General features: G+C 39.8%; 1 protein-coding gene across 8 annotated transcripts in view; it reads left to right on the forward strand.

The window, feature by feature from the left end:
- Window positions 1–24591, forward strand: part of LOC128524047 (plakophilin-4-like) — a 137231-nt gene that overhangs the window by 84438 nt on the left and 28202 nt on the right. For 7 of the 8 annotated variants that reach the window (XM_053496332.1, XM_053496331.1, XM_053496333.1 and 4 more), the window contains 4 exons: window positions 1749–1835; window positions 3112–3311; window positions 7217–7739; window positions 19475–19645. In XM_053496332.1, coding sequence (XP_053352307.1) covers window positions 1749–1835; window positions 3112–3311; window positions 7217–7739; window positions 19475–19645 — 981 coding nt within the window. The remainder of the gene's footprint in view (window positions 1–1748; window positions 1836–3111; window positions 3312–7216; window positions 7740–19474; window positions 19646–24591) is intronic. The other variant, XM_053496330.1, reaches the window with a different exon arrangement.

Genomic DNA, 24591 nt, shown 5'->3' on the forward strand with positions numbered 1-24591 from the left:
TTGTTTAAAAATGGCACATAGTGTAAGAGGTGAGGGCCGAAGTCAATCCGGGCTCTTTAATCAGACATGAGAGTGAAAACGTCCTTTATTTTTCTATATAATCCTCTGCCACACTAATGCACTTTAGTTATCAGACAAGTTATCTGTCGATTTTGAAGGCTCAGGCCTTCCACTCACTCAATCGTTCAGATGTTTTCTTGTGACTAAGAGACGCTCGCCGTACTGTGCTCGAATTCTCCTGTAAATGTCAATCGGTTTTACGACTTCATTCACCAGATATTTCATCACAAGTAACAGTTTGACTTGAACGCCTCCCATACAAACAAGACCTCACTGTGAATTGATTAAATTACAATATTGGTATTATATTCTCCAGTGACGTATAGGGATAAAATAAGCGTTCATAAAATAATTATCAAGGACATATGCTTATTTTTTTAATAAATTTTAGTTTTTGTGACATCATGCCCTTTCACATCCTCTCTGGACTTATTAGAAGGAAATGGGTGATGCGTGCTCTGTGCTAGATACTTTTTGCAGCGTCACAGTGTGTCCCAGCAGCGTCGTCACGTCACAGTCAATAAATAGAATGATGAAGTCCAGGCTGCCAGTGATAAAGCTGAATGACCCAGTGAGAGCCATGAGGACACGTCTCTATGTGTGTGTGTAAGAGAGAGAGGGAGAGAGGACACATCTCTGTGTGTGTGTGTAAGAGAGAGAGAGATGGGCAGATATGATTGCAGAAGGATTTATAGTATCCCAATGGTTGTGAATTCCCATTGTAGAGTTAGGATTGATAATCGCTTTCTGTATCAGTCATATACTGGGAGCTTATATATACACGTTTAACTTGATGATACCGCTTGTATCAATTATTCACGAATTCATCTGGATGCATTTTTAAAACCGTCTGACGTGATCATTTTCCATAAAATTAAAGCCTTAGACTTATCAAGATATAGCAGTCTGTCACTGTCCGCGGCGTATTAGTCAGAGTAATAGACCGGGACGTGACTCGCAGAGAGTGCGGCGTGTTTGTGTCAGTGCGAGATGAGGAAATGGCAAAGACACACTTAAAGCAGCGAGAGCTCCTGCGTTTTTTTCCCCCAGAGCCGCCTGGTCACCGAGTCAACCGACATGAGCAAAAACCATGCTGAAGAAACTAACTTGCATGAACTCTGTAGAGTTCATCCTGTCCATCCACATGAGACAGAGCTGCATGACGTCATACACAGCCCAAGGCCAAGGCCCAAGTCTTCCTCCCTCCTCGTACGGAAAATACGAACGCTTTTAAACATTTAGTCTTTTCTTTTTTTTGTCAAATCAAAAGACGGATTTGGATTTGTTTTTGTTTTATTAAGAGATTAATAATTATAATGTAAACAGTTTTCTTTAATCATAGCTCTTGACTTGAGATTGTCTCCGGCGTTTTTTTTTTCTTCATTCTATAGGGACCTGGCTGTTTGAACTGAAAGATTGTTCCAAAAAAGCTGTAGCTAATGCTAATACATAATCCTTAGCTCACACAGTGTGTTAAGGCTATTTCATTTAAAAGCTAGTTAAAGATGAAACAAATAGGATTTTGTTTTGTAAAACCTCCTTATGGCTTATGATACCTCCAGGCTTAGTCCGTGCCTGGTTATAATCCCAGTGTGTTCCCAAAAGCTTAAACGGAAAGGTTCTTACTGCTCCGAGGCAAACCCCATGACTGGTATTTCATTTGTGTGTTTTTTTTTATTTTTCCATAGATGTGTCGAGCGCAGCCGATGCCAAGCCTGTCAGGGAGCAGCTGTCACTGTGCTCGCCGGAGCAGAGCTCTCTGCACGAAAGTGAGGGTCCGTCTGTACACCACACTTCTGATCAGGAGCCACACCGACCACTCACACACGGGGGCTGGATATCATGTTATCCTGAAGAGAGAAAGAGGAAAAAAAAGCAAAAATGTTGTTGCTTAAAAGCATAATACAGATTTAGTTTCCCTGCTGCACACCAGTTACATGACATGTTTGATAGGCAGTTTAACTTAAAGTGATTGAAAATGAGGCGATCAGAGAGCTAGTGTGGCGAACCGGCTGGTCCAAGATGTAAAATCCCACCTTTAATTAAAACTAAACTTAGAAACTGGACCACAAAGCTTTACTGCACCCTGTTTATCAGTATGATAATACGATAAAAAAAAGCCAATGATTGAAATGAAATCAAATCAATTGATAGATAATAAATCATAAAACTATGATTATTTGATAATCTATACATTATAATAAAACTTAAAGTGATGTGTCTGTACATTGAAGATATATAAAAATGATGTCGGGGACGTAAGATGAGTAACAGAAAACATCAAGTTGGTTTTAGGAATTTTTTTCTGTCTGTTTGTTTGTGCACGCATCACATAAAAAACAACTGAATGCATTTTAACAAAGTTTTTACAGTATATCTGGCCGAGCTTAAGGTAACATATAGGCTTTGTTTTATTGCTATCCACAGGAATAAAAGATAAATTTAAATAAAAAATGCCCTTATATCATAAAAAAAATAATCTTTGAAAAAAAATTATTTTTTTTATTTATTCTCAAAATGCAACAGATGGCGCTGTACAATTTTAAAACGGGCTTGTGATGGTGCTACAAAAACTATTCTAAATATATATATTGATAAAACACTTAATTAATTATTCACTTGAAAGTGTTAATAATTGAGGCTCTATCTGTATAATTAGTCTTCTCAAAAATGTCTCATGTCAATCCAGTCATAAAAGCTTTAATGTAATTGTAGTAGTTTTTTTGATTTATTATGTACAGCACTCTTCCTTTTTTTTTTTTTTTTTTTTAACAAGAATTCATTCTCGTCTGCTCTTGTCCGTGATAATCACACACATGCTCAAAGCCTCATACGCTAAGAATTTAATCTTTTCTGAATTCCTTTTATCGCTGCTCAGATAACGAGGCTTCTGACACTAAAACTAAATTAAAGCTGAAAGCACATTACAGTGACTCCAGACTGTTGTTCAAATAAAGAAAACGCTATAATTTATTAATTTTTTAATAGGCTGTGATGTAAGCTTGCAGCATGAAATGATCTCAAAGTGCATCTTTCTGTCGCGGTTTTCAGAGTCTGTCGGGAACTCGCGCAGTTCCACTCAGATGAACTCGTACTCAGACAGCGGCTACCAGGATGCAGGCAGCTACTACGGCAGCCAAAATGTCGGGAGGACGGAGGTGCGGCTGCCGCACTCGTACCCGGGCGGCGGTCCTGCTGCGAGCGCCACGCTCATAAGGAACTCCAGGGCAGAGGGCCAGGCTTCCACCCAGGTGGGAGTCATTTGTTTAATAAAAATCACATGAACTCAGTTTACTGTGTGAGCTAAGGCAGATTAAATAGAAATATTAGACTAGAGAGGAGGAAAGGTGGTTTATATGGTAGAACAGGACGGAAAGATAAATCAATTTCTAAATCCACGATGGACCCAAGCTTCTTCTTTTCATCCAGTTGGAGATTCAGCATTAGGATGAAACCCCATTACTGCCACAGAGAAAGTCAGGTTATTATCCAACATACAATAACTAGAGCAGCCCGAGATCTGCTGCAATCCTCTCCAAGGAAATCCATCCATAACTTGTGTGTGTGTGTATTGTATATATATCTATAAGAAGAAAATGCACACACACAATTCTTTCACCACACCTTAATAAAATATTCCCCCCTTTTTCGTTATGTGAATCGAGGGCTATTTTGAGAGAAAGAATGTCCAAGCCTGGTCTCAGAGGGGAGCATTCAAGTGCAGAGATTTGTTCAGCAGTCCACCTTTTGCTATATTGCAGTTTTATAATCTTAAGTTTACTTTATGTAGCACTTTTTCTCACATTCAGGGTTGCAGGTTTAAGGGAGGAGAAGGTAGAAGGAGCAGAGCTGCTCAATTATTGATAAGAAATGTATAGCATTGAGAAAAGAGACAGAGGGCTGAGAGATGAGGCTTCATGGAGACCCTGGTGAAACCGTGGAACTCGTGGTTAACTGGATCTAAGCTGAGCAAACAGTCAGGGGGGCGTACGGGTGTAATACGCCACCAAGATACAGAAAGGACGCAGCCTGTTCTCGGTCAAGATAGCGCTTCTGGTCCCTGAAGGCCGACACAGAGAGAGAGAGGCCGAGGAGGAGCTTCTTTTCCGCAGGCGATTCAGGCTGTAAAACTTGTACATCATTTCATTTTGTACTTACTCATATTTCAGTCATGCTCAAATGCCATATCTTTACCTTTCTATGTTTATATATATATATACTGTATATATATATATATATATATATATATATATATACTTATTAGTTTACAATCACACTTTGCACATTCTGTGTAATTTTTATACTTTTGTATATTTCTATTTTCATTCTATTTTATCTTTTGTAAATTTGTACGAGGGTAAGTGAACAATCTCCATTTAATTTTTCCACTGAAGCTTACGGAGGCACAGACTAGAGCAGGGCTGTGTCTTCTGACTGTCCTAGGGGCCGTGCACATGTCGCGTCACATTGTGCGCTCAAATATTAACTTTTCACAATGTGGCAGGCGCACCACAGATCACGTCACAAGAATCAACCAATCAACAGCTTCACACTTTTGGGTCCTACTGGATCAGCTGGTGAAATGCTCTGGGTGTTCAAACTCGTTTTTTTCCCCTTCCAGCTTCTCCACAAATCAGTCCATCAGCAGAATTCCTGCAAGGGATTTTCAGTGCTGGAGAAATCCACATACATGTCATGCTGCACGCTGCTCATAGTTGCTTAGCAACAGCAGACGCCACTGGAGCGCAAGCTTACCTGTGCTTTGGATAGAAGGATTGCGTTTTTCACATGTTTTTAAATGCAATTATTTAAGATGTGAACAGCTCCCTAGAACAGCTCCTTTAAAGTCATTTTGTTTAATTAGATTTTTTTAGGCATGAAAAAATATAGATACTTTGCTCATTTAGGTTGTTTTAAGCATAAAAATCAGTCAATGAAGATTTTTCTCTCTTCCTTCTAAAACTACACTTTTCACCTCCTAACTAATGGTGTTCGAATTTGCTCAGCAGTTCAGTTACCGGAAGATAAAGTTGAGTAATTTTTGTGAGACTCAGAAGCAGCACTTGCAAACATTAGTACAGGTGCAGCCAGGAGTCACAAGGATCTTATGTATGAGATCTTGTTAGCTAACCAAAGAATAGTCAGACCAGGAAAAGAAATGTCTCTATTTCCTGTGGGAAAGTCTAAGAGTGAATGAGCTGGCAAAAGAAGCAATCAAAAAAGTAAATGTTGAGGTTATCAAATTATTGAAGTCAGAATGGAAAGAATACTGTGGAGAATGGCAAAACAGTGAAAAGTGGGATAATGAACCAAAAGTGAGACATTCGCATTTAACACAGAGTATCTGTGATAAGGAGGGGGAGGGGTACTAAAAGAGGAAGTATTAATTAGCAAAATAACAACTGGACACAGCAACCTTAATATCACTTTACTTGTAGTAAGTAAGCACCCGACAGGACTGTCATGAAAGTGAAGTCTGTCGAATATGTACAGCTCTCATGCAAGATGTAATTTATATACTGTATAGAAAAGGCTCCAAAAACTAGGGAGATTTTGAAGACATTGTTAAACGTAGTTTAGATTAGGGGGACGATGAGGGAGAATGAGATCTCTAGGTGCCGGTGATGCAACAAACAGAATTCCAACCAAAGTTGCAGAGAGGAAACATGTGGAGAGGATGGAGTGTGTGAAAAAACAAGACGAGTCAGGGGTAGCTCAGTGGTTAAGACATTGGACTACGGTTTGGAAGATCCCAGGTTCAAACCCCACAACCACCAAGTTGCCACTGTTGGGCCCTTGAGCAAGGCCCTTAACCCTGAACTGCTCAGATGTGTAATGAGATAAAAATGTAAGTCGCTCTGAATAAGAGCGTCTGCCAAATGACTAAATGTAAATGTAAGACGAGATCAGATTTTTTGAGAAAGACCAGTCTGGAGAATGGGCTTTGAGCGCCCTGGAAGATGAGGAAGAATGAGACCTACCGTTGGCGGTAATGTAAAATACTGGGTTTCAGCCGCTGTTGAACAAAAAAGAAGAAAAACGTTTTTTTAATGTTAAGATTTGGAGCTGGTTAGGTTTACCAGCAACAATTTGCAGACAAGCAGCGCCATTACTTTTGCACCAACAATGTTAGTAGAATCTTTCTGACACTTGAATGTAAGTTGCTTTGGCGTAGATAAGCATCTGATTGCAGTCAAATAATTGCTTTTTTCCACCAGGTCTGAGTGTAAGTTATTTGCTTATCACTGATTTGAGACCTTTGACCTTGAATAGAAATCAGGTTCGGACCTTTAAATATCAAGTTTGAGTACCCTTGGACTGGGCTTAGAACATTCCTCAAGTTAAGCATTGCAGAGGTGAAAGCATGCTGGGGAGAAATGTGGGATTCCACGAAATAAAAAATCTAATCCGATAGAAAGGTTCCAGTATCGTTAGTGGTCTAACAATAACCTAACCAATGTAAATACTTGGATTAAAGATCTGATTTATCTCAATTGGTTTTAATGTAATTAGGTGGCGTCCCAGACTTGAGCTCATTTATGTATGCAGGCTAATAAAGACGGGCGTTGTGGTGCGTGTTATTTGTTATTCAACCTACAGCGAGGACTAAGGCTCTGACAGTGACTCATTTATCCAAGAGGGAGAATGTAGGTTACGAAAAGAAGTAGACCGAATATAGATCCCTGAGGGACCCTGCTGATATGTGTTTGTTGATGATAATGAAATGTCTGTTGGAGTGATAGGAAGGAAAGCAGGAGGAGGGCTAAATCTGTCATCCCTGAGGCTAAGAGTTGTGCAGTAACAACGTCAGGTGAGATATTATCAAACGCAGTGTTTGGATCATGACGATACTAAGGCTCTGCAGACAAGGGGAGGTCATTAGCAGTTCTCACGAGGCCAGGCTCTGTGCTTTGGAATGTTGGGGATCCAGACAGAAAAGCAAATTGTTACAAACTATAAGTGCTTAAAACTTATCGGTACATTTGGCACAAACAAGAGCTTGGACATTGGCATATAGTTAGCTAGATCATTAGTATCTACGACATGTTTATGATGTTACTGCATGTTAAACAGAGACCCTGACTTGTTAACTTATGGTCTCTTTGACACCGCGCCGCTGTAAACAATGCTGTCTTTTCTCTGTCCCGTGTGCCAGATGACAGGAGCCGTTGGTGTCGCGATCCCGGGACGGGCCATGAGGCGTGTCTGCTCTGTGCCATCCAGGACACAGTCACCAGCCTACAGCACTAGCATCTCTCCCTCACGTGGGTCTCTGCGGGCGTCTCCAGGCAGCGGCTACGGGTCACCCATCGTGACCGAGCCCAAGCCCCTGCCCAGCATCTTCTCCACCAGCACCCTGCCCAACTCCCAGCGGGCCAGCTCTCCGTTCTCTGCACAAAGGAACTCGCCCTCCACCCTCCGCAGGGTGGGCTTGGGCACGAGCGCCAGCCGTACCACCTCGCCCTACTCCGCACGTCTGGGCTCGCCGCTCGGCGGGGCGGGGGACGAAGGTCAAGCAGCATCGGGTTCGTCTCCGGTGCCAACAGGGATGACGGCCGTGCCACAGCATTATGGGTCGACACTGCCGAGGACGCTGCTGCACGAGGGCTCCGATCCCTACAGCACACACTCGTACGAGATCTATGAGAGGATGGTGCCACGTCCGGACAGCTTGGCAGGTACGTCCATACGTATTATTAGTTTGTGATACCAATATTTCTTTTTACTTGTCTGTTATTCTCACAGAGATGTCAGTCGGGTGATGTGTATAACAGCATCATCCACTCCCGGCTGTACATCATAGAGCTGCGTTTCTTTGTTCTTTGTTTTTTTTTTTCCTTGAGACTGCAGAATTACATTTTTAATTTCAAACTTAAACAGATTTCTAATCCGCTTAGTCGCATTCTTATTCATACAGTCACTTTTTATAATCTCGCTCTTTGCGAAAGGTCTAATCAAACACTGAATCAGTAACAGCATTCTTGATCTCTGTTAATTCACACCAGCACATCTCACTCCCTCTGTCTACACGTTTCTCCGTGATGGGTCTTCGGTCCCACGTCTTTATACCTTAGCTCTGCTATTTGCCGTCGTACGTTACCGATTGCTTTTGGCTTTCCGTTTAGAACACAGGATTGAGTATAAATACGGAAAGAAATCTTCCAATAAAATGCCGCAGCAGACGACTGGTTTTCAGAAGTACTGCTCATAATTTTATAGCTATTTACTGTTAAGTGTGCGTCTGGAACATAGATGCCAATTCCCACGAGCCTCAGAATCGAGTTTCCTGTTGTCTTCACCGTCATATGTCATTGTTGGAGCGAAATGAATAGGGAGTTAAAAGCATGTGCCATGGGAAGAGTAAAGGAGCGAGCCAGTGGGAGGATGATAGAAGCTTTGCCGAGGCTGACAGCTCTTATGGGCAATTTATCCATAAGCTCTGATGGATAGATCTGTTGTGGTTTCTCGGCGTGGGCGTCTGCCGAGAGCTTTAGCACTGACATTTGGAAAGCTCGCGGAAGTGAATTTTCTGTGACAGGGCAACACTCCTGTCTGTCCTTATCTGTCTTTTTTACTTTTTCTTCCACACCAATAGGAATTTGATTTAAAACCGCTGTGCGCCACTGCGTAGTGAGTCAAGAATCTCTGCCGTGGCTTTCAGAAGCCCCATGGTTTAGTTCTGCCCACTCAGGAAATTGCCGGCCGTTGTGATAAGTTTTATCTAATGGCGATGGCGCACACAAGGAAGCATCTCAAGTCATTTTTATTTATTTATTTATTTTATCTGCAGCTGGTGGCAAACTCACTCTTTAGAAAACTAAATCTCTGCATGAGCTGTACGCAGAGGTGAGTGACGTGACACAGGTTGCCTCTAGAATACAAATTTCTCACTTTAAGGCAGAAAATTATGCCAAATGTCTGAATATCAAACGATTTAAAATTAATCAAACTTGCCTAGAAGCTAATGTAACAGAAACATGAACAAATCGTGTAATATTAGTGCACATGCTGGTTAAGTTAGCAAGTTGGTCATTTCTTTTTTTTACTTGGCTACTGACGTGCCATTATATGTTGCATAAGAACAAAACAAGCAAAAAAAAATTCAAGAGTGAAATGATAAATGCCTGAAGGATATTAATTTATTGTAAATCACAGTACATTTAGATTTTTACTGCCTGGAAAAAACAATAAGGCGCAGACTTAAATGTCGTCGTACCGCCTTTAGACTGAAGTGCATATTTGCTGTGGCATTGTCAACAACCTTCATGTCACGTCACAACATTTATTTCAGTCCAGAGTTTTATTAATTAGACTTGCATGGCCAAGATCTTATGGTGATGACAGCAGAGTCTAAACACTTCATAAAGCCGTCTGCTGCACATCCCGAAGACTTTCAACAGGGTTAACGTCCGTCCTCTATTTTTTTTTTCCTGATTAGTGATTTTCTTACTGCCACACAGCTGTTTAAATTAGTCACCATGTGTGAGTAAATACTCTCTTGCTGCACTCTTAAACATAGCCGTAATTTATACAGTTAATTCACAATTTATTTAGTTTTTTTACTTCCCCAGATCCAATTTGTTCTGCTTTGTTGATAGGGTATGTGAATTTACATAAGTAAATACTCAGCACTAATTGTAACATCTGTACACCAGACTCATTCATGCAGCTATATCCAATCAGCCATTCATGTGGCAGCAGCATTATGCATAAAATCGTACAGATACAGGTCGTCAAGAGTTTTAGTTATACTGTATATTAACATCTTAATCATCAGAATGGGGAAAATTTCATCTTAGTGTCTTCAAACGAGGAACAGTACGGGGTAGTTCAAGTGGTCAAGGAGTTGGACTACTGATCAGAAGGTCACAGGTTCAAACCCCAGCCCTACCACATTGTTACTGTTGGGTATCTTAACCCGCAACTGCTCAGATGATAGAGTTAAATGTAAGTCGCTCTACATGTGGGCTGGATTAAGCATTCCTGCTCTCCTCAGGCAGAGATTATACAGATCGGTGAGGATAACAAAAACCATCCAGATCGATCTGATGACTTCATGCGGACAGGAAGGCTGTGATTTTTAGTCAAATAATCACACTTTACAAACATAATGAGCAGAAAAGAATATCAGAATGTACAACAGAAGAAAGCTATCACAGGTTACTATAGCAACCTGTACAAGTTTACAGCATATACATATATACTCTACACTGTAAAATTATGCTGCAAACTTATACATGTTGCTATAGTAACAGCCTCCCTGTCAGCATGAAGTCGTCAGATCGATCTGGATGGTTTTTGTTATCCTCACCAATTTCCTCACAGCATAATTTTACAGTGTACAGTATTTATGTATATGCTGTAAACTTGTACAGGTTGCTATAGTAACCTGTAATAGCTTTATTTGATATATATATATATATGTATGGCACTATGAGCCTGGGGGTGTAAACCTCTAATTAAAATTTTCTCTGTCACATACATAGTCATACAGTACGATATGCAGTGAAATGCTTATACGACCGCCCATGACCTTAAAAAAAGATTATTAATTAGAAATAAAAAAAAAAATAACATATAGAAATTTTTTTTGCTATGGAAAATATAGCTATAGAGGATAGGAACGAAATATGAGAGGATCTTTTGCTGTACAAATATAGAAAACTTTTGTTGTAAAATAGAATTTAAATAGAAATGTCCGGGGAGAGTGCAAATATGCTTGAATGTATAGATGTAATGTCCATAAGTGTCTATAATGTCCATAAATGTGGTTTGTCCTGTGTGGCGTTTTTATCGAGAAACCGTATCACCTCTGGGAAGAAGCTCCTCCTCCTCCTCTTCCTCCTCAGTCTCACCTGGTAGTCTCGCTGTGTTTAGTTCTCCGGTATCAGTGATGTAGCTTAAAACTGTATAACGGAGATCATCAGCTGATGGATATAAACCAGATGCAGTATTTGATAATCGCAGTTGGAAGGGGAACTTTTTTTCCATAATTCACCGACCCTAGATTTTTCTTATTTGAATAATCACAGCTGTAGCAGATGCTCTGATTGCAGCCTGAAAGAAGGTCATAGGAAGAAAGCAAAGAGATTTCATAGATTTTGAGAGAAAAACAAAATCTGAAGATATCAATCAGACTTTCTGGTCCAATTAATGCAGTGAGGAGACGATTGGACAAATGTATGATCAGTTGATTCTCCCAATCAGGTGATAGTGTGTGGTGGTATGTAGTCCGCAGCACTAATGTGAATCAAAACAGAATTTAGATTTACAGCTGGTGATTAATGGCTATGCATTTACAGATAACTGTTCCCTTGTTTCAGTTAATTGCTTATCCAGACCATTCTAAAAGATTGTTTGACTTTTACAGATGTTAGCTGCAGCTCTGTGCACTGCCAGGTTTAAACCAGGAAAATGAAAATGTGGTGGATTTTTTATTAAACTGGACCCTGGTGTAGTTTCTTCACTCCCTTGGTCCTGGTCTCAGAGTGCACATTGTTCCAGGGGTCCTGACCTCCAGTTAGGAGTGTAAAACCCACACAGGAGAGTTCACGGACGGGTTACAGCTCTGAGATGATTTCTTGCTGCTGTGTGTGAAGGGACCAGATTGAACGCATTTGAATGGATTCAAACTTTTTTTTTCTTATGTTTTTGACATTTTGATTAATCCTCATTTCTGACCTCATGCTTTTACGACAGCTTGATGTGCATGCTCATGTATCGAATCCCAAACTACTGCCAAGACATTGACTGACAGATAAAGTCTGAAATGTTTTTTTTGTGTGTGTCCCCCGTGCTGCACTTGGATCTCACCAGACGCCTTGATTGACGACGTTCCAGGTGAAAACGTCTTACCTTCTTGATGTTGTTTCACTCAGTCTTTTATTTGTGTTTAAGTGTATGTGTGTTTGTGTGTGTTGGTATATTCATGCATGTGCAGTCGTTCCATTTGTCCCTCCATCAGTCTTTCCTAAAAGGGATATTAATATATATTTTTTTGTCCCTCATCCACCTTCATTAGGTTTTTCACAGAGACAAGTCATCCGTTCTCGTCGGTTGTTTCTCTGTATAGCGTGTGTGTCACATGGTACACATCAGTGCACAGAGGAAATTGTAAAACACTCGTGTGTTTGCACCGAGTCTTTTTTCTTATTGCTTCGTCAGTAGCGATTAAACCTCTGACAGTTACCGCTTTCAATACACAGACAAAGCTGACAAAGCTCGCCTTGTCTCCATAGCTTCAGCTTTACTTTGCTGTATCTTCCTTGATCGTGTGTGTGTGTGTGTGTGTAAGAGAAGGAGAGATGGCTCCTTGCTGATGGACAATGGGTCACTGACTTTGTGCTGATTCATTGTGATTTATTAAGGGCTGCTGACAAATCGGATGTGAAAACTAAGCGTATGGCAACCCAACTGTGCCCGCGCACACACAGTCACTAAATCTCATACATCAGTCTTTCTTTCTTCCTTTCTTTCTTTCTTTCTTTTTGCTTCCTAAAAATCCTGCTTGCTGTTCTTATCCTTTTTTCTTTATTTAATTTCACTTTTTTCCATTTCTTTCCTTCCTTTCCATTCTTTCTTCTTTAACACACAGTTCTTTCTTTCTTTTTCTTTCTACTCACACTTATTCCTTGCTATCTTTAATTTTCCTTTGCTTTGACATCTTTTTCTTTTCCTCCCCCATTCCAATTAGTTTTCCCCTCTTTTTCCCTTTTCCTTGATTTCTTTTTTCTTTCCTTTTCCTTTCTTCAATTCAAATGCAGTTTATAAAGAAAAAAAAAGAATTAAGTGTGGGAATTGTCCCAAAGCAGCTTTACAGAAAAACATATGGAAACAAAATTTGAAAGTGTGTGGAAATGTCGTCGTTAGTCTTTCAGCTGCTCATCGCCACAGTGGACATCATCAGTTGATCTGCACAACGACTTGGCACAAGTTTTACGCCTAGAGCAACCGTTGCATTTTTATCCAGTCTTAGGAACGACACTGCATCCACTGGTTGGGGTTTGGACATTGGGTGGGAATCGAACTTGGGCCTCCTGCTTGGTAGGCGAGAAAACTACCACTTAGCCATTGATGTTCTATTGTGAGGAAATGTATAAATCATAATAATCAGTTTGTCCTCGATGAGCAGACAAAGTTGGCAAAAGAAACTCCCTAAGATACCAATAGGAAAAAACCTTGAAAGGAACCAGACTCAGCAGGGAATCTATCCTTATTTGGGCGATGACGGATAGATAGATTTTATTAAAAAAAAAAAAAAAAAGTTCTTAAAAAAAAAAAATTCGCTCTCCCGACACTGCCTGCCAATGTGTAAATAGTTTAGTGTGCGCCACCTGTAGGATTGTAGAGGGATTGCAATGTTTTACATATATAAATTACAATGCAAACATGTATAAATTAAAAATAGTTTTTTCAAAAAAGTTATTTTTGGAGTCTGTTAGACAATATGTGAATTGCCACACAATCACGATAAATGACTGAAACGGTTTCTCTTCCCACCATCTCTATTGTTTATGGATCTTGTAGAACATCCAGACAGTTAGGCATTATAGTAGACCATCATGTAGTGACACTAATATTTCATATCTTGGCAAGAATGCTATCCTTGTAATATTATCTACATGAAAGAATCTACATAAAATGAAGGAATCAATAATCACACCAAGGTCTTTTACTGCTGTACATGATGAATCAGACAGGCTTTCTTCACTTTGCTTCTTCTTTCAATTTCTTTTTCTTTCTCATTCTTTTATTTGTTACTCACATTTTATTTTTGCTTGCTGTCTCTAATTTTTATTTGCTATATTGTCTTTCTTTTCCTTCCTTTCCCTTATGTTTCCTCTCTCCATTCACATCAAAACTTATTTTTTATTCTTTTTTTTTTCAGTTTCTTAAATTTTTTCCCCACTGATCTCGCCCTTCTCTCTCTCTCTCTCTCTTTCTCTATCCATCTCTCTTCAGACTGGGTTATTACCACTGATTGGATTATTGGCAGTCGACTGTCACCTCCATTTTTCCTCAGTGAATGTAGCTCAGGGAGAAATATGCCTTGTCATGTTGTTCACTTCTGGTGTTTGGAATTTGCACAGATACAAAACTCTTCTGCACAGATTAGTATGATATTATGATCTGATTCAAATTTTTTTGGATGCTCGCTGCACATCCTGCAGGGTTTCTAGTATGTGTGTGGGAAGCGAAAACCCCAGGCTGCCATAAGCTTTACATTGCGTTTCTCTTTTGTTTAAAGGCCAAAATCTGTGTCTGTCTTTAAACAAATGCCAGTCAGCTGCATCTAGTTAAGTGTGTGCATTCGTTTACTGGGTCTTTTGTGCCAGGAGAATTCTGCCAGGAACCATCAGCAGAGCCTTCGGTAATAACTAATGAAGCCGGGCCAAATGAGGATTTATTAGGCACAGCAGCGGTGCACTGCCCTGCCAGTGGCTAAACTTTCTCCTTTGAGCCAGATCATTAGACTCAGATGCCCCATGACCCATGTGGTGTGAGCATGCAAAATTTTAAGTGTTATAGTGCACTTGTACCAGTATGACTTTAAGTTCCAGAGTGCTTTGCTGTGCTTTTCCACAGAGATTTATATATATATATATATATATATATATATATATATATATATATATATATATATATATATATATATATGCGGGAGTCCACATTTCATTACAAACTGTTTGTTTTAAGCGTATTCACATAAATACGGTTGAAAAAAAATATTAAAACTAAAACTTTGTTTCACTGGTTTTAACCTCTCCGAGATGACTCCGCTCCCACACAAGGTTTACTGAATAGTTTGACAAGGAAAAAAATGACACAAGTCATAAAGCTTTGGCCAGGGAATAGCCAGAACTTAGAATATTGAAGTAACGATGCTCTCCACCACGACCACCATCATCACTGAAAAATACTTTAGATGGAAAAACGGTGCTGAGATTCAGTTGTGCAGCAAACATTAATACTTCTGGTGGCTCTCAGAGGTCCAACACCTTTCTGACATGCTTTATACAGCATTTTCTTGTCGAACGGCTTTAAGGGAAAACAAACTAACTTTTGAAGGGAAGGATCTAAAGTGGTATCATAAAAAAAATCTCAGCGAAAGTGTATCGAGTCCTTAGGTGAAGATTAGATTTGTGGTCTGAGAGCCTTGGAGTGTGATCTAGTAAATGGTCGGGGTGGTCGTGACTCGTATACTGTTATCTTCAGCATTTATGAGGCCAATCTGAGTTTCCACCACAGCATGGGTGTATTTTCCTAGATGAGGTTGTAGAAGCTTCAGTGAAACTTAATCTCAGTAGACAGAAAAGCTGTCTGAGACATGTAAAGGACATTCTAAAGCGTTCTGGACCAGGGTGTTGGATTAACTTTTCTAGGCCATGTTGTAGGATTAACATTCTAGCAAAGGATATTGGATTAACGTTCTAGATTAAAATGTTACCGGGTCAGGGGTAACTCGGTGGTTGAGGCATTGGACTGCGGTTCAGAAGGTCCCAGGTTCAAACCACATGACCATCAAGTTGCCACTGTTGGGCCCTTAAGCCGAGGCCCTTAACCCTCAACTGCTCAGTTGTGTAATAAGATAAAAAAATAAATAAGTTGCTCTAGATAAGGGCGTCTTCCAAATGCCTAAATGTAGATTGTAGTGAAGGATTAACATAATAAAAGCATGATGTTAAAATAACACTCTAGACTGTGTTGTAGGAATAACATTCTAGAACAGGATGTTGGATTAACATTCAAGACCACGGTTCCGCGACCCCAGTCCAGTCCGTAATTGTTTGTAATTCACCAACAGCTAAGCATTATAAAAACCCACTGAACCTGGTAATTACTTGAGTCAGCTGCGTTTCAGCAAACTATACCGGACATCGACCCTTCAAGCCTGGAGATCCTGACCAGGATATTAGATTAAAATTCAAGGCCAAGGTGTTGGAATAAAAAAACAATATAGACCATGCTGTTGGATTAAAATTTTAAAACAGGGTTTATACCATCACAAAACATGTCATAGTAGGATTAACATTCTAGAACATATTGTAAGGATTAGCAATATTAAACCATGAGTAAAGATGGTTTATGGGATATTTCTAAAGGGTTCTGTAAGTTTTGCTTCAACTTCTTGAGCTGAAGTGAGTGATGTGTGGATGACCACATGGTCAAAACAGCATGAAAGTCTCTCTTGCTCGCTCTTTCTCTCTCTCTCTCTCTCTTTCTCTCTCTCTCTCTCTCTCTCACATACACACACACACTTTCTCATGCCCTTTGTCTTTTTCATGCTCTAGCGCTCTCTCTGTCCTGCTTTCTCCATCCCTCTTTTCTCATTTGCTCACCCTGTCCTAAAGTCGATTATCCATGAGACAGTTTGTCCTGCTGCGCTCGCTCTCTCTCTCTCTCTCTCTCTCTTTAGATTTTCCAGGGTTTCCAAGTCTTTGGTAAGATTGCATGGAAAAAACATCTTCAGAGATGTGTGTGCGCATGTGCTTAACATAAGTATTCCAGTGCAATCTGATATTGAAGAGCCTATAATTTCATACTGCTGCAGCGAGAATATTAGCAGTAACATTACACTCTGCATTTGAATCACACAACCCACAAAAACGTTTGTCACACAGTGATTTTTTTTTTTTTTTAAGTTAAGAAGGACTGAATGTATCCAAGTCCTCTGTACGTCATGGTTTCCATGGTAATGATAGTTCTTCCACACTCGCTTCACTTATTTTGAATTATTACTAGATTAATTTCTTTATACCTTGTAGTGTTTATTGAGTCATGAAGCCCTGATGTCTTTGCTTCCGAGTGTTCATTGTATGTTTAGTGATTTCTGCCAGTTTGTTGTCAGTGTGTGTTACTGTTTGATTATGAATATTCCTGTGATGATCCTGACAGCTTGGGTTTTTATACACTCACTTTTGTAAGACTGTGTACACAGACTGTGTAAGACTGGATGAGCCCACAATGAGATGATGTCCTGTCTCATCATCCTGCTTATTACACTACTGTATTATAAACTGACATACTTTTTGATGTATTATTCATCTACAGTAATGCTATCTTGTCACTGATATTTAGCTTGTGTCGGTAGAAGTCCACCATCTTTAGTTTATGTGATGCCCAAATCTCACATATGGGCCAAACATTAAATGCATCTTTGTTCACTTTATTTGCTTACTACCCAAGGTTCAATGTAATTGTCTTGCAGAGCCCACATAGTGTTTAAAAATTTTTTATTAAACAAACAAACAAAAAAACGTTGTACAATTGAAATTTTATTAACTTTGTAAAAAAAATGGAATCATACAGTTTCCCTTAAAAATACTGCAATGACGAAGCAGAATTTAGGCTTTAATCTACTGATATTTACCTTTAGACATGATAAACAGCTCCGAACATGGCACCTTTTGTTTGAACCCACCCACTTCCCCAGTAAAAAAAATAAAAAATAAAAAATTTACGTGACTGACAGGTGCCCTGTTAGATCGATCATTTAAACCATTAAAAGCTGTGATGGGCTTTTCTCAGTTTAAGTGCTGGGTTTGCCTGCGAAGTCTGTATTAATTGTTGAAAAGGATGAACCGACATAAAGACCAGAGAACTGGGATGAAAGCCCACCAAAAAAAAAAAAAGAAGCTGTGGTCCAAGTGTGGACAAGCATCACGTGAGACGAATTTTGTGCCACCTTGATGATGACGTTATCGCCAGCAAGTCAAATGCAAACAAGTATTAAAGGTCCCATACGTTACTTCCTTCTTAATAAGTTAACACCAAGCTTCTCCAAAGTGTGTGTGTGTGTGTGTTAATGATCCAGGTGTTATACCTATCAGATAAAGATTTTCCCTTTATTTTACTTCACCTCCAAATGCACTGTGTCTATGTAAATGAGCTATTGCTGAGACACTTATATGAGGTCACATGAGAATTAAAGGGAAAGTCTAAGCCAATGCAAAAACGGGGGGAGAAAAAGCAGGGAGAGGTTTTTCTTGTGTCTCTACACACACCGGAGACTCATCCAAACGTTTGGATTTTGTTCATAATAGGTCCACTAGTTCACTTGGAAACCAGCTGGATAAAATGTAATGTGCTACATCTTTACCACTTCTAGATGTAACTGTTAGAAAAGGAAAGGTTGAAATTCTGCTGAAAAACTGTTATTTCGTTTTCAATCTGAAACCCATGGTATATTCTTCACCCTATACCTAATATATATACACACACTTCCAGTCTCCTTGGAGCGCAGAGTGTATGAACAGTGAATTTAGCTTTTAACAGCCTTAGAACACACAGTTATCTGCGTCAGGCAGAGTGGCACTTGCGTCTCAGTTCAGTAAACTTTCATTTTAATTAATTGACTTTCATTTTGAGAGTGTGTGTGTGTGTGTGTTTTTGCAGGCACCGCTAACCGCCTGCTGTGGTTTTACTCACATCCCTCTGAGCTCTGTCTCACATCTGGACCGAATGCATGAACACAGAGCTGTACCGATGCGCAGTATCCCCCTGGAAAATGAACACACACGCAGAGTGTTGCGTCTGCTGCACACAGTCATAAACCTAGACTCGATTTGCTTCATGCACAGATTCTCTCCATCACTTTCGAAAAAAAAAAAAATGCAAACCCAGCTTTTTGCTCCGAGTTCATAAATATGCAGGGCTATAATTTAAACTGCAGTAATATGCATGACCTCATCTGGGTTTTCCTGTGGCAGACGAGACCAGGATTGATTTCCCCATGTCCCTTACTACGCATCAAAGTGACTTTAGTGGTGAGCTACTTCACTAAACCATCTCCCCTAAAACACACTCGGAAGATTTCTTTCTTTCTCATGCATAAGAATTTTTTCCAGAAAAAGGGGATTAAAAGTGCACACATCTACTTTCTATATGCAGTAAATGAAAAAAAAAGTCTGAGGCCGCAGAGCAAAATGTCTTTATGATTTAAGAGAACTTTGAATTAAGTTACTTTTGTTTTCACTTTTGTGTAGGTTTTAGCGTAGAGTCCAGACAAACTTCAAATATATATTTTTGTTTCTGCGCTTCATCATTGTCCTGCAGATATATTTATTACTCAAGACCTGTACTGTATAATGAGAGTTTAAGGCTAAATGGTTTTCGTTTGTGGTCAGGAACACATGCGCCACTGTTTTCTCTGAATTTCTTCATAGCCAAGGCTTTAAACCTAACTCTCACATGTGTGTAGGACAGATAATAAAATTGTCTTAAAAAGCCTTTCAGCTTCCTTGAGCACTTCCCCCAGGATCTGTAAAGTCAGTATTATTCGCACTATAAGGTCCCTACCTCATCAAATCTTCTTATTCGTGTTCAAACAACGCAAAGCCGCATGCAGACTATATAAGCGTGAAGCGTATTAGAATCCTATTCCTTATTCCGTCTTCCCAATTGTACTCCGCAGGTCTGCGATCATCCTTCTCAAGTCAACACAGTCATCACGGAGCAGATCCACGCTCCACCGTGAGTCCGGACCGCCATATCGGACCCATTTACGAAGACCGAGCGTTCCACGGGCCTCTGTACCGCAGCCCAAGCCACGTCACACACTCGCCCATCTACAGATCGCCTTCAGGTAACGAGCTCTACACACCCGTCTGGTTTTGTTTTTTTGTTTTTTTTTAAGATGAGCATATTATTTTCTGGATTTGTGTATGTTGACATGCATATACAGTGCAGTCAGAAGAAATTTGATGTTTCAACTATTTTGTCAATTACGATAATGAGAGTAATTTGTTATTTTATGGAATACACAAATCAACATTTGAAGTCCTTTAGTCCTTAAGTCCTTTAATTGTTCAAATCCAGCTGTATCCGGATGCGTATAAACTCAAAAAGACACCTGCAATACTCGCTCAATTTATCCCTGCTCGGTTCAGCCTCAGAAACAAAGTCCTCGTCTCAATAGCAGAATTTTCAGCCAAAACTAAGTGGTGAAATCGCCGTTTTTTTTTTGTGCACAATTAATGTCTTAATGCTTTTGGCCACCAGTGTGTATGTATGCATTATGTATGAATGTTTAAATCATATAAACCCCTTTTCATGCACCTGTCACTTAAAATTACAGCCAACCACTCAGAATTAGTTCATTAAAGCAGGAATGAGTTTAGAAAGTTCTTTTGTTGCGAAGAAAAAGCATTATTAGTCATAATTACTGATGACTTATGATTAGTTGCTATAACTAATAATAACCAGTTACTTGTGACCCTCTTTGCATAAGCGGGACTTGAAACGAAAGAAGTGCTGTCCTTTCAGTGTGTTGTTTATCGCCTGTTGTCTAGGGTGGGCGTCAGGGTGGGCGTCAGCGTGTAATTTGCATTTAGGTGAGGGATTTCTGCACCGGGCTGCACATGCCGATTGTAGGTGTGCTGAGAAGCCGAAAAGATTGCTTCTAATCTCGAGGGAGGCTTTTTCAACATGGGCATATTCTAGTGTCATTCTTCATGTGTGGGTTTTCATAAGCTTATAAGCCACTTTGTGTAAGTGAGAGAGAGAGAGAGGGAGAAAGAGAGAGATTGCTCTTAAAGCCTCAGGTGTACCTTCATGTCTTTATCTCCCCATAGAGAACACTGTGTTCTTTAACAAGAGGACGTAAGTGAAAGTGAAAGAGAGAGAGAGAGAGAGACTAAGAGCAGGTCTCCAAGCTGGAGTCCACTGTGTAAGTGCTAATCGCCACCTTATTTCACTCTGCCTTCACACTGCCAAGCCACAGGCGACTGTTCACTTCCTGAGTAAATTTCCAAGACAGTCAAAAGATATTTTTAAACGTCTCCTAAACACTAAGATCCGCTTTATTTTTTGTGTAAAATGCAGCAAAGTGACAAATTCATCAATTACGACTAAAACCGCAGTTTTTTAGTTGTGTTTAGATAGGAAAAAAAACATACTTTTGCTTGGATTTTATTACTGTTGTAATATACAAGAGTTGAGTCAAAAATTATCCGCACTGGAGGCAATATTAAAACTTCAGTCGCCTGCTCTCTCTGATCAGCGCTTTCCGTTTAAGGCTTCCGTCTCCTCAGTCACTGCTGTGCAGGTGTGAACGGTTACATCAGTTTATTCATAAATGCGGCGCGAGGAAAAAATGGATGCTCCACTTTCAATTTGCACGAAAGAAGGGTGTAAACAGAAGCGTTCGGATATCCGCAAACACAATTTGGACCGATACTCTAAGTAAGTTTCTTAAAGAGAATCATTACTGGTGACGAGACACGGGTTGAGAGTAAAAAGGCAGAGTATACAGTGGAACTGAAACATCCTCAATCGCCGACTGAGAAAAAGTTCAAAAGTCAACCATCAGCTGGAAAATTTTTGCTTTTAGGATTTTCACGGGAAAGTATTCGAACGTTATCAGAAAAAATGGTTCAACAATCAACAGTGCTGGTTACAGTGAGGTTTTTGTGGTATTTGAACACAAATGACCTGCGTGGTCGAGTTGCTAGAGAAAGCAGTTACTGCGCCCATGCCACAAAAAGGCCTGTTTATAGTACACCAGGCAGCACATAGACACGCCTCACAGCTTCTGGAATCATTGGGAGCGATGAGACCAAAATTGTACTTTATGTTTGGAGAGGAGTGAAAAGTACACCGTCCCCGCTGTAAAACATGGTGGTGGATCTCTTATGTTTTGGGGCTGTGTGAGTTCCAGTGGCACAGGGGAAATTAGTCAAAATCGATGGCAAGATGAACATAGCATGTTATCCAAAAACACTGGCAGACAATTTGCATTCTCTGAAGCATGATAGCTGCGCATGGGACGCTCTTGGATGTTCCAACATGACTATGATCCAAAGCACGAAGACAAGTTTGTCCCTTCAATAGCTTAACAGAAAAACGTGAATGTTCTGGCGTGGCCATTACAGAGTCCTGTGTCTTTGGGGAAATTTCAAATGTGCAGTTCAATGCAAGACAACCAAAAAAATTACGGGAACTGGAGAGATTTTGTTAAGAGAAATGGGCAGCTGTACGACCTTGGAGAATTAAGGACATTTTATTACAATAGACTGCACGCCATCGTTGGTGCTAAAGGGGGCAATACACGATATTAAGAACTAAAGGTATGCAAACTTTTGAACAAGGATTATTTTCTAATTTTCTTTGTCATGTTTTACATGATTATCCCATATGAAATGCATTTGTTTTGCCTTCTCACTCATGTTTTCTTAAAATTCTCCTAAGTTATGCAAACTTTCATGCACAACTGTACATTTAGTTAATTATTATCATGTAGTCCATATTCACCTGTCGCCTGACTTGTTTGTATCCAGAGTCCTACCGCAGTGTCAGTAAAACATGGGCAGGACTGACCCAGTTACACAGACATGCATCACTTTATAATATGGAAAATAAAATAACGGATATAGAACGATAGTCGTATGAATTCCCATGAAGCAGCAGTATAGTTAATTAGAATTGTAAATAAAGTTGAATGTGAAAGCGAGACTTAAAAGGGTCTGTGAAATTCCTGCGCACCAACCCGAGACGAAGCGTTAAAAAGGCAGGGCACGGCGCCTTCACGGATTGCGCACATCTTTTGGATTCAGCGTGGATTGAAACGTTGGTCAAAATAGAAGTAAAGCCCTTCAAACTTTTCCGAATTATAGCTGAAGTGAATTGGCTTTTTATCTCTCGCTCCCTTGCGCTCTCCGTGTGTCTCACCCCAACCTCATCCCTTCATAACTGATAGGTTTGCTTATAAAAAAGTCTGAAGACAGACATCTTTCATAAATGCCTGCATCGCAATATGTTCATATTCCGCTGCATCCTTTACAGGCGAGACGAGAAGATGAAAAGTCATTTGGGTCTCCTTACTAGCTCACTACAAATAATCCACGTGGATCCCCGAGTACACTCGGTGTGGTGGTTAAATTAAATCTTAATAAACTATTTCTGTCTCAGCCGTCCGTCCATGCCAGTTTTGATCATTCCCGTCACAAGTTCTGCCTTAGACCAAATTCGACGCTAATCAGACTGAAATACCTAAAAACTTTATCCTTTAAGATATAAAGCACTTATGTAAAAAGCTTAATGAGGAAGATTTATTTGTAATGCAGAATCACTCATGTCACATCCTGTTTTGTTGAAAAAATGCCAAAGTGGTCACAGGACCGTCACCTGTTTGTGTACCAGATGGCACCTTTTAGCCTGCCTATTGCTTCAGTGGCCAAAAAAAGAAACAGCTAGTCAGTACAATGTGGAGAAAATCACCCGCAGCCTCACCCTCGCTGATTGGTGGCACCACAGTAAGCGAGAAACACAGACGATTACAGCACGATCCGGTGGAGGGGAAACGTTGATGGAACAAAAAGACAAAAAAAAGTATTTTCTCGCTTCACAAATCTAAAGCTCGTTCATTTATTCTGATAATCATACAGACCACTGACGGTTATGTGACTTTAGAGGTGTAACGTGGATCATATTTTCCTTATTACTGTAACACCGGAGGCCCTGGCGGAAAATTCTAGAGTGCATGCATAAAGTCATAAGTCTTGCCGTGTTTGCTTCGAATAAAAAGAATGAATCATGTGTGAAAATATTTTTCAGCCCGAGTGCACTATGCAATTTTGACTTAATCCAAAATAAGCCCTCGTATTAAGGAACTAATCAGTGCTAAGTTAATTGAATTAAATGAGCTAGTCCGCCTGGTTAATGCTGTTTCAGCTAGTCGCCCACAGTTAAGGGCGAAAATTTTTGAACACACACAAACCCTTCTCCTAGTCCTTTTGAATGGAGGGAAATAAAACAAAATGGTACATGTCTTTCAGATTTAGTCCTCACGCAGGGAAAACTGTTACATTAAAAATTAAGTGTAAGTGCAACTCGAAACAACATACAGTAGTAATCAAAAATATATATATTTTTTAATCCTCTGTATAATACATCACTCAAAACACTCTGGTACAACATCTTGAATGAGGTGTCAACACATTGCAGTGTACACACGCACATAATCTTACACTATGCAATTTGGAAACAGCGTTGAGATTACAATGTATGTCTTTGAAATGTGATAAATGCTCTCTTGAAGGATTTTGAAGATTTGCGTTAAGGCTGAGCAAAACTGTATGTTGATATAATATGGATATTGTGATAAATTGTTGTGACATCACACACTTGTGAGAAATCAGATATTTTTTTGTCATGACGCCTACTTTTTTAAAAATTTTTATGTAGGACACTTCCTTTACTTGGATACAGAAAGAGTATTGCATTTTTCATCATTTTACTGCTGTTAAAATTTTTATGTTCACCTTTAGCAAAATAACCCCCAGCTTCCAGTATGACAATTTTAACTTTAAATCTTGATAAATTCACAAATCGCGAAAACGCCATGGGTTAGTCCAGTGGTCTGCCTTTAGCGCTTTGTTGCTAATCGTGTCAGGGTGCGTTTACAAGCGCCATTTTTGAACTTGTAGTTATCCGTAGCAAATGTTATTAAAGTGGGAATTGGGCTTTATAGTCATGGAAATGTCTTTGTGATGTTTTATTTTTTTTGCCATTATCTAAGAGGTAAAAGCAGAT

Source organism: Clarias gariepinus, chromosome 5 (assembly GCF_024256425.1).
Source record: "Clarias gariepinus isolate MV-2021 ecotype Netherlands chromosome 5, CGAR_prim_01v2, whole genome shotgun sequence".
NCBI lineage: Eukaryota > Metazoa > Chordata > Actinopteri > Siluriformes > Clariidae > Clarias > Clarias gariepinus.